The sequence below is a fragment of the Nerophis lumbriciformis genome, linkage group LG03 (genome assembly GCF_033978685.3).
Source record: "Nerophis lumbriciformis linkage group LG03, RoL_Nlum_v2.1, whole genome shotgun sequence".
NCBI lineage: Eukaryota > Metazoa > Chordata > Actinopteri > Syngnathiformes > Syngnathidae > Nerophis > Nerophis lumbriciformis.
In genome coordinates this window covers 31,766,431-31,777,500 of record NC_084550.2, presented here as the reverse complement: position 1 = coordinate 31,777,500, position 11,070 = coordinate 31,766,431, and the positions used below count along the sequence as shown (strand labels likewise).

The following is an 11,070-nucleotide window of genomic DNA, read 5'->3' as shown; positions in this document are numbered from 1 at the left end:
CAGGCCCATACGCTATCTCCTGGAGTCTGCAGTTCCAGTCTGAGGCTCGCTGAAACAAATAAAGCTTTTTGTTCGACAATTCCTCGTTGGCGTCTTCTTGGCTCATCAGACAGTCACTCTGTCCTGGTAGAGTGACACGAGTATACAACACTAGCTACAAGGAATACAAGCTAACTTTTATGCTCAAACATATTAGCTTGCAATAGCTGATAGGCGACAGGCGGATCGATGCGGCGTCTTCAGTAATGCGGACGCTGTATCGATCCGTTGTGGTGAAGGAGCTGAGTTGGAAGGCAAAGCTCTCAATTTACCGGTCGATCTACGTTCCCATCCTCACCTATGGTCATGAGCTTTGGGTTATGACCGAAAGGAGAAGATCACGGGTACAAGCGGCCCAAATGGATGGATGGATAGCTGATAGTTGTACTTTCCAGCTTTGACTTGAATTTACTAGTTTAGCTAGTTAGTTTTCCCGCCTACAGGTCCTGTACTTGACTGCTGAATTGGCAGTTTGTGTTGATTTCTTAGGTCAGCACTTCAAGCCCAAATGAAGCGACACAGAGCAGATGGTGAAATATAACATGAACTTTATTGATCCAAATAAAAAGTGACGTGTTGATGAATGCATGGAGGCCGCCTTAATACTTTTGTTATTGTTCTTATCGGACCCGAGTCTGAACCCTCTCCGATGATTGTTGCGTCATCCAGAATGCTGCCATATTTACAATCCTTACAAGGATGTCCGTAGAAAATAGAGAACGTAACCTTTTATAAAGGAGTCTTTAAAAAACAAAGAGGAATATCAAATATCAGGGTATTAAAAAAAAGCAAGTCATGTTAACATGCATTTACAACACGTAAAACCCTCTCATAACATCTTAGTTCTACATTTACCGATCAGTTAACACGTTTCTCAGAAAATAGGACAATCCAACAAGGCTTCTGCGAAATCCACACAAGTGCAGTTTTTGGGATTGAAATGACAACCATGACCGTGAGCCGAGGATTCACCCGGCCACTACATCCAGACCGTGTCTTTCCGTGATACCCTGTCTCCAACACAGCGCCCCGCCCCCAACGTTAAGGCTCTCCGTTCCATCCCGTCAAACACAGAAGAATATTTGTTTCCGACAAACACCAACAGAAGTCTAGTCCGGACTCACGTTGACGCAAACCTCAGTTTCAGCTAGGACGAGCACGACAATGACAATCTTCAGATCATGGATTAGTCCTTTCTATTTACAAAAATGTAAAACCACACTTTGGGTGATCACTGTTCAACTCATCTTTGCTACACAAGATTTTAACCCACATTTTTTGTATGGTAACTCCATTTTGGTATTTTCTAAAAACAGAGTTACTCCGAGTTATTTTGAGATGTAAATTTAAAAAAAAGCAGCAAGCGTTTGATTCATCTTATCGAGATAACTTATCGAGTTGTCATCTAATGAGTCCTTTCGATCTTAGAACAATAAGGACACGTTTCTACGTTACGTCTGGTTACTAATGAAGAACGACGACATGGAGCACCTTAGAGTGGAATGGTCACAGACGTCATGTGACACAAATACATCGACACGGTCATACATCGCACTGAGTCTCACGTGACGCCAACTTCTAGAAATGTGGTCAAGATCCTAAAAAAAGAATTGTTTCAACCTTCTCCCTAAACTCCCCTGAATTGTTGCATGAACACGACAAACATTTTGTGACGACGTTGAAAAGCACCACGATTCTTTTGGCAAAGTCGGTTTAAACTCGCCCGACTCGACTTTTTAATGAGCGTTAAAATTTTTGGAGTGGCAAACTTCGTCAAACTTCACCTTTGATCTACATTCATTTGTGACGGACGTGACTCAGAACAATGTTTAGGTTTCGGTACCCGATCTCACTAAAAATCCTCCTGGGCCTGCACTTTAGTATTAGGGACACACTTGTGGAAAAAATAAGTCCTTGGATTTTTGTTTGCTACGGTTTTATCAGCAAAAAGTGGAGCTCGAAAACATGTACAAAAAAAATCTTACCTTATGATATTTTAGTAATTGTTGATCGAAAAACTTTGACAATCAATAACTTCTAGCAACTTTATTCGCTAATCTTAACAGCTCGCGTTAGCATTTTATTTAGCATGTGTTAGCCTCCTTAAGCAACAAGAATCCAAAATATGGGATCAATAAAGCGTTACGTAGTAGCCGACCATGTAACCCGCTGAACTTTCCAGCTTGTCAATGGTACCATACCATACCAGACCATACCAACTCTACTAGCTTTATTAGTAGAGTTGGTAAACTTTATTAAACAGATTCTGCAACTTGCATTACTTAATCGCTGCACTGCCTAACTGGTACATTTTATGTTCCATCTGTACGGTCTAGATAATGCAAGCTATGTCTATGGACGGTCTCATTCACCAGGTCATTGTAGTCTCAGGACATTTAATGCACAGCAACTGGACTGTTTGGTTTGTCTTACAAGACGTTTGGTCTCTCATCCAATTAGACTTCATCAGTTCATGACCATTGGTTAGACCTAGTCTTAGACTTAGATTGGTCCAACCTAGTCTTAGACTTAAATTGGTCACATTTAGTCTTCGACTTAGATTGGTCACATTTATTCTTCGACTTAGATTGGTCACATTTATTCTTCGACTTAGATTGGTCACATTTATTCTTAGACTTAGATTGGTCACATTTAGTCTTCGACTTAGATTGGTCACATTTATTCTTAGACTTAGATTGGTCCCATCTAGTCTTAGACTTAGATTGGTCCCATTTAGTCTTAGCCTTAAATTGGTCTGATCTAGTCTTGGACTTAGATTGGTCTGATCTAGTCTTAGATTTGGATTGGTCAAATCGAGTCTTAGACTTCAATTAGGCTGATCTAGTCTGAGACTTAGATTGGTCACATCTAGTCTTTGACTTAAATTGGTCAGAAGCTTGGGAATTAGATCGGTCAAATCTAGTCTTAGACTTCGGTTATTCAGAACTAGTCTTGGACTTAGAATAATTAGATCTAGTCTTAGACTTGACACTCAGCATCAAGGGTTGGAATTGGGGGTTATATCACCAAAAAGAGAGGCCACAGCTGCTGCTCACTGCTCTCCTCACCTCCCAGGGGGTGATCAAGCGTGATGGGTAAAATGCAGAGAATAATTTGAATCATTGGTACATTAACTTTAACTTTAACTTAGATTGGCCAGAACTAGTCTTAGACTTAAATTGGCCAGACCTATTCTTAGACTTAGATTGAGCGGATCTAGTCTTATACTTAGATTGGTCACATGTAGTCTTAGACTTAGATTGTCAAGATCCTGATCGAATGCATGCTACCTAACTGTGACTATTCTCTTTTTTCTTTTCAGTGTGGCCCTAATACTCCTTCAGCATCTAGTTTCAAATACGGGGATTCAAACTGTGTCATCATCCTGGTGAAGTCATTCCAGTCAGAATACTTAGTATAGTGTACATGGCAGCAATGGTGATATTCCACACTTGACGGTGAAGCAAATACTGTAGTGCTGGAAGAGTACAGTGCAGTGATCAGCTGGCATCAAAAAGAGTATGACAGCAATGGCCAGTCTCTGAATGCCTCCATGGACCAGCTAACAACCTGAAACTAGACAAGCTGGTTGAAATGATGTAAGCACCGGTGTGAGCTGCTTAAGTTGTGGTGATGCAGACATTTGTGTTTTTAAGGCAACTTGTTTTGGTTTTCTGAATTTGAGTTTTACCTGCTCTGGTTGGAACGTTGAGGATTGCATAATGTGAAGCTAAGCGAAGGACACGGTTGAGCAACTTCCATCATGCTGTCATACTCTTTCTTGGGTTTCCAGACGGGCACCATACAGTACCGCGTGTGAGAACAGCTGACGTATCCCATGATGCACTGTTTGAGACATCACCTGAAGTGTTTCATCTTAAACTATTAGCACCAATCTAAGAAGAGGACTGAGGATAAAGAGGAACCTGAAAAGAATCGGGTATGTAATCTGTTTTTCAATTGCTATACCTTCTTGGAAAAACTGCATGACCTTCCATTGTAGGAATGAAACTTGCAACCCTTTCTTAGGATTCCTGAATGTGCAGTGTACCGTTTTTACAGCAGACAAGTAATAATGACTGTGAAGTTTTGATATGAAGTATGACGGTTAAAGTGTAAGCTTGGTCACAGTCTCGGCAGGCTGGGCTCGTCTTTGTCCGGTGATTCCAGGTAATTGGCAGCCTCTTGAAGCTTCAAAAGCATTGCCATCTAAAATCAAAGAAAAGAGTTTGGAGGATTGGAACCAACGATGTTTGCCATACTCACCCATAAGGTGTTCTCTCTTACCAGCGGATCTGATTCCACAGAGCTTGGCGTCGTCTCCTTACGAGACTTCTCCTCGCCGGACTGACCGGGACTGCTGGAGCTGATGCTTGGGGGAGGAAGGTGGGACAGCTTAGCCTGGTCCTGCTGGGCAGAAGGCCAAGGCAGCGTGTCCCTTACCCACTCCACAGGGTCCTCCCATACCGCTTTCTGGCCGTGTAACTGAGGAGCGGTAACATACCGGAGAAGCAAAATGAGAGCAACTTAAGAAGAAATCCACCACAGACAACTTGGAGAAGGAAGACAGGCAGCTTCCTCTCACCTTTATGCCGTCCTTTGCTCCTTCCTGCAAGTAGGGAATGATAGAATGGTTCCATAGGTCAATGAACCATGATCGGAACTCCTCCACCGTGACTGGACAGGATAGGAAGAAGCAGGGTCCTGAGGAGACAAGAGCAGGACGCGTTCAGACAAAAGACCTTTTCCCCGATCAGAAGGTTTCATACCAATGAGAAAGTCAGATGTGCTGTGCTTCTCCAGGAAAGTGTGCAGGTGATACCACAGTTTGGGAACCCAGTCTAGCACCCGGATCAGGTCCTCATTGGTCAAGCATCTCTCATCTTCAGACTCCATCAGCTTTCTGTGGAGGTATCGGACCAAGAAGCCGTTGGCTGGCTCCACATTGTTGGAGAAGGTCACCATCCTGAGATGAAACAGGAAAAGGCTTGGTAAACAACCCGATTCAATAGTCAGTGTTCCATAAACCAGACACCCTATGGAAAAAGTCTTTTTACCCTGAAACAAAATCTTGTGACACATATTTAAATGTACCATATTTTTCAGTCTATAAAATGCCCCAAATGTCCAATTAAATATATTTTCTGCATAACTTTGTGGTAGAAAGCTTCTTTGTAAGTCAATTTCCTTCACAGAGCCTCCAAACAAACCCCCATCTCAGCCTTGTATCAAAACTTGAACTGTTAGGGTTAGGGTTAAAGACAGGTGTAGTGTAGTTGTAAATGACCATAAAGACAGGTGTAGTAGTTATAAACGACCATAAAGACAGGTGTAGTAGTAGTAAATTACCACAAAGACAGGTGTAGTAGTTGTAAATAACCATAAAGACAGGTGTAGTAGTTGTAAACGACCATAAAGACAGGTGTAGTAGTTGTAAATGACCATAAAGACAGGTGAAGTAGTTGTAAATAACCATAAAGACAGGTGTAGTGGTTGTAAATGACCATAAAGACAGGTGAAGTAGTTGTAAATAACCATAAAGACAGGTGTAGTAGTTGTGAACGACCATAAAGACAGGTGTAGTAGATGTAAACGACCATAAAGACAGGTGTAGTAGTTGTAAACGACCATAAAGACAGGTGTAGTAGTTGTAAACGACCATAAAGACAGGTGTAGTAGTTGTAAACGACCATAAAGACAGGTGTAGTAGTAGTAAACGATCATAAAGACAGGTGTAGTAGTAGTAAACGATCATAAAGACAGGTGTAGTAGTAGTAAACGACCATAAAGACAGGTGTAGTAGTTGTAAACGACCATAAAGACAGGTGTAGTAGTTGTAAATGACCATAAAGACTATAAATGTGTACATCATCCATCCATCCATCCATTTTCTACCGCTTGTCCCTTTATATCAATATAATTAATATAATTGATATTAAGAGTATGTGAACGTTTGTTTACTTTTGTGCCGACCTCCTTACAGTTCAGAATCAAAAGTATCAAGCAAATAAATTGCACCAAACATTGATAAGAGTGTTTTACAATTTTCCCATCATGCTTTGTAATGAAATTGGGTGTAACTTAAACATTTTTTTTTATAATATCCACAGAGTTCAGTGAGCATATCTGTTGACATTTTGTGTTGCTTGGATTTTTTTTTGCACCATGACTAGGGAAGGTGGTTTGCATTGGGTCATATAAGTGAATGCTGTGCATTCATAGAATGATAAAAGGTCATTGCCCAGGAAAAACTCATGATGGCACCAAAATGACATCTTCAAATTTGTTAGACTTGGGCAAGATTCTTCTTAAAACTCTTGAGGTCTCCTCGGCCAATTGGAAGACAAGTTTGGACACCCTTGGTTTTGATGAACTATGTCGTCAGCTTCTACGACGTCAGCGTGTTACCTGTGAAGTGACAAGAAAACTGATGGTACACTCGCCTAAAGCTGAGGTGCAGGCTGTGGTTGGCGGTCATCTTCACTGGCTGGTTGCTGGTCCCGATGATGTACGGACTGCAGAGAAGAAGAGTGTTAAATCTAAATATTTGACTCTTTTAACGTGAGCATTACCATTTGTGATATTTGCAGGTGAGCGCCCCGTTCACCAGCTCGCTGACTGAAGCCGGGTCATGAATGTCGTCCACAATGATGACTAGAGGGTTTTCGGACGAGCTGCTCTCTCGATCGATTTGATTGGCCAGGTTGGAGAGATAGAGCTGCAGATCCTGAATGGAAGAGAATAAGTTGACGCCTGGAACTTGAAGCTGGTCAGGCGTTCGCTTCCTGCCACCTTGCACGACTGGCGATGCATGTTGAAGGTCACCACCATGCCGTCAGAGACTCCGCGGGCGCTGCGGTCCACCAGGTACTCCGCCAGGCGGGAGGCCAGGTAGGTCTTGCCCGTCCCGCTGGGCCCGGAGAGGATGAGTCTGCGGTGTTTGAGTAACAGGCCGATGTAGTGTTGCATCATGGGCTTGGGTATGAGGGTCTCAAAGACCAGGCTGTCCACGCACTTCTCCTTCAGGCCTTTGGAGACACACCATGGAAGGTCACCACAGAGCAACCATCAGTTTCTGATCCTACACACTAAAACATGCTGGGTTATTTAGATAACCCAATTTATGAGTTGTGAGTGTTGGAATACATTTAGGAGTTATTTTTATGAAGAGCAATCCATTTTTAAAGTGTCACGGCGCGGGCTCGGCAGCTGGGCCTACCAGCACCTGTGCTGGCAGTGCACCGAGACACGCCCCTGCTCGCGCTGGCCGCGATCAGCAATCTGCACACCAGGGACTGATGAGGGCGAGCTTTATAAGGACCAGTGGACCCAAGGATCCTGGCGGGAACTTAACTACCGTTTGTGTACCGTAAGCCGACAAGCCTTATGCTCTTCTCTATTTCCATCTGCGTTTTCCCTCCGTGTTCTGATGTCTTTGTTGTCCTCCCACAGTGCTTTCCCGAGTGTTACCCGTTGGATCTCCTGTCGTTCCCCTCTGGATTTTGACTGCCTCCCTCGATCCTCGACCCCCTTGAATGGACACGAACTCTGACGCCTCTCTCTCGCCCCTGGATCATCTGCCTGCCCTACGGACTGTCTTCCTGCCTTGTTCCTCCTCTTGCCACACACATCACGGTAATACACAACAATTAATTACACACATAGTCAAACACATATACACCCCTCGTGGATTAGTCACACTCCATTCTCTTGTTTAGTTATAGTTTGATTATTTTATTTATATATATATATATATATATATATATATATATATATATATATATATATATATATATATATATATATATATATATATATGTCTTAATAAGGTTATCCAAAAAATAGTGCTCGATACCGTAGTAGAGCGCAATATATTTATGTGTGGGAAAAAAATCACAAGACTATTTCATCTCTACAGGCCTGTTTCATGAGGGGTGGTACCCTCAATCGTCAGGAGATTTTAATGGGAGCATTCGCATACCATGGTTTATATAGGGCACAGAGTGGGTGGGTACAGGCTGGCCTAGGGGCGTGGTGATTGGCTCATGTGTTACCTAGGAGGTGTTTCCGTCTATGGCGGCATGTTGTTACAATTTCGCTGCGCTTGTTAAGGGATGACAGGTCTGGACGGTAAATAATAAACAGCTTCTCTTTCAAGCATAGGTTGCATCTTTTATTACCACTATTGTAAGGTGTGCTGGATGCAAGAATTTGCCATGTTATTGAATATTCAACATTATTGTCTTTGAGGTCCCAAATGTGTTTGCTGAGTTCTGTGGTATTTCGCAGGTTTTTGTTCCTGAAAGAAGCCTTGTGATTGTTCCATCTGGTTTTGAATTCACCCTCGGTTAATCCTACATATGTGTCGGATGTGTTAATGTCCTTGCGTATTACCTTAGATTGGTAGACAACTGATGTTTGTAAGCACCCCCCGTTGAGGGGGCAATCAGGTTTCTTTCGACAGTTACATGCTTTGTTGGTTTTGGAGTCGCTCTGACTGGGGGTCGACAATTGCAAATGAGCCGTCGACCCCCAGTCAGAGTTATCCAAAAAATAGTGCTCGATGCCGTAGTAGAGCGCAATATATTTATGTGTGGGAAAAAAATCACAAGACTATTTCATCTCTACAGGCCTGTTTCATGAGGGGGGGTACCCTCAATCGTCAGGAGATTTTAATGGGAGCATTCGCATAACATGGTTTATATAGGGCACAGAGTGGGTGGGTACAGGCTGGCCTAGGGGCGTGGTGATTGGCTCATGTGTTACCTAGGAGGTGTTTCCGTCTATGGCGGCATGTTGTTACAATTTCGCTGCGCTTGTTAAGGGATGACAGGTCTGGACGGTAAATAATAAACAGCTTCTCTTTCAAGCATAGGCTGCATCTTTTATTACCACTATTGTAAGGTGTGCTGGATGCAAGAATTTGCATTATATATTCAATAACATGGCAAATTCTTGCATCCAGCACACCTTACAATAGTGGTAATAAAAGATGCAACCTATGCTTGAAAGAGAAGCTGTTTATTATTTACCGTCCAGACCTGTCATCCCTCAACAAGCGCAGCGAAATTGTAACAACATGCCGCCATAGACGGAAACACCTCCTAGGTAACACATGAGCCAATCACCACGCCCCTAGGCCAGCCTGTACCCACCCACTCTGTGCCCTATATAAACCATGGTATGCGAATGCTCCCATTAAAATCTCCTGACGATTGAGGGTACCCCCCCTCATGAAACAGGCCTGTAGAGATGAAATAGTCTTGTGATTTTTTTCCCACACATACATATATATATATATATATATATATATATATATATATATATATATATATATATATATATATATATATATATATATATATATATATATATAATGAATCATAAAGCATTACTTCCCCCTTGTGTCTGTGTCGTCAACTCCATCTAGCAATACATAACAATAAGGATATTATTTTCACTAAATTTCTGGGTTTTCAAAACTATGAACCATTTTTGGGTTGTTTTTCAATGAGTAATGCATTTTTGGGTAAAAGGCTTTTTTTATTATTAAAAAGGTACTTTTTTCTTGAAGGGAATTTTATTAAGAATTAATCTCATTAACATTATTTAACAATCAATATATTTGAGCATGCTCTATACAAAAACTATGACCATACACTGCAATTCTTGTACAACAATTTTTTTCACTCATATCTTGCTTTTGAGTATATTTTAATGGAATAAAAATAATTGTGATCAGTAGTTGGGAAGGAGTAGGACAAACTAGCAATAAAATGTATAATTTTTAACCAACTATTGGGTCAAGGAGCGCTAAATTGCGCCACACAATAGTTGGGTTTGGAATATTCCAACATTGTAGTGAGCATAACTCAGCTTTTGTGTTAAATCAATTTAACCCAATAGTTGGGTTATGAATCAACCAACATTGAGTTAGCATAACTCAGCTTTTGTGTTAAATAAATTCAACCCAACATTGAGTTCGCATAACTCAACTTTTGGGTTAAATAATTCAACCCAATAGTTTGGTTGGGAACAACCCAACATTAAGTTATCATAACTCAATATTTTGGTTAAATAATTCAACGCAAAAGTTGGGTTGAAAAAATGAACCCAAAATGTTGAGTTAAAATAACTCAAATAAGGGCTTTGTCCTTTTCCGAACCAGCTGTTGGGATAAAATTGGGTTATTTTTTAACCCGACATATTTTAGTGTGTACTTGCTCTTGAGGAAACTTCTGATGGTTTAGTTCTGGTCAACAAATTATTCTTTTCATTCATGTTTTGCTAAATGTGTCCCCGGTAGGGAAGGGACTCATATGCCCCCCCCCCCCGTTCATCTTTTTGCAATGCAGTCGCCTGAAAATAATGGAAAGCGCCACTCTACATGGCAACTGACGTTGTGGTCAAAGTTGGAATTGCCACAAAACACAATTTAAAGATATTCAACACTCTACGGCTATCTAAATTAAAGTGGATAGTGCACCCCTTAATTCGTCACGTTTCATGTGTCAGGTCAAGCGCAAAGAATGGCGTATGAATCCCAATCTGCCAGTGACAAAAGTGGAAAGCATAGCACGGGATGTGGGCAGCCAATCAATTAGGATGTTTGAGTTAGCAGAAGCTAGCACAAAGTGGTAGACTTGCATAAGTCAGCTTATGGAGTGGTTGGTAGAGCGACTGTGCCATCTTGAGGGTTCCAGGTTCAATCCCCGCTTCTGCCATCCTAGTCATAGCTGTTGTGTCCTTGGGCAAGACGCTTCACCCACTTTGTAATTAGATAATGGGTTTCACCGTGTAAAGTGCTTTGAGTCACTAGGGGAAAACTGCTATATAAATATAATTCACTTCACTTCTGCTCATGTTACTTTGAGATTGTTAATTAGAGCAAACTAAACTCCTTTGGAGGCCAAACGTTGTTTCTAGTCCATGTGGCGAGTTGTATGAAGTAGATGCATGCTCTTCATGAGAAATGTGTCGCTGCAGCACTTGGCTCTGAAAATAACTCCCAGCCGTGGGCGAGTGTAGGGT

General features: G+C 41.7%; 1 protein-coding gene and 1 long non-coding RNA gene across 3 annotated transcripts in view; one reads left to right on the top strand and one right to left on the bottom strand.

Annotated features, from left to right (window-relative positions):
- LOC133583212 (uncharacterized) overlaps positions 1 to 7,783 on the top strand; it is an 8,731-nt gene extending 948 nt beyond the window's left edge. The window contains exons 2-4 of the long non-coding RNA XR_009812574.2: positions 3,362 to 3,979; positions 6,630 to 7,408; positions 7,492 to 7,783. This is a non-coding gene — a long non-coding RNA (uncharacterized lncRNA). The remainder of the gene's footprint in view (positions 1 to 3,361; positions 3,980 to 6,629; positions 7,409 to 7,491) is intronic.
- Positions 566 to 11,070, bottom strand: part of nav1b (neuron navigator 1b) — a 98,648-nt gene continuing 88,143 nt past the window's right edge. For both annotated transcript variants that reach the window (XM_061937202.1, XM_061937211.1), the window contains 7 exons: positions 6,832 to 7,067; positions 6,612 to 6,766; positions 6,483 to 6,554; positions 4,809 to 5,005; positions 4,625 to 4,743; positions 4,327 to 4,524; positions 566 to 4,248 (listed from right to left, as the gene is read on the bottom strand). In XM_061937202.1, coding sequence (XP_061793186.1) covers positions 4,165 to 4,248; positions 4,327 to 4,524; positions 4,625 to 4,743; positions 4,809 to 5,005; positions 6,483 to 6,554; positions 6,612 to 6,766; positions 6,832 to 7,067 — 1,061 coding nt within the window. In that variant the 3' untranslated portion in view covers positions 566 to 4,164. The remainder of the gene's footprint in view (positions 4,249 to 4,326; positions 4,525 to 4,624; positions 4,744 to 4,808; positions 5,006 to 6,482; positions 6,555 to 6,611; positions 6,767 to 6,831; positions 7,068 to 11,070) is intronic.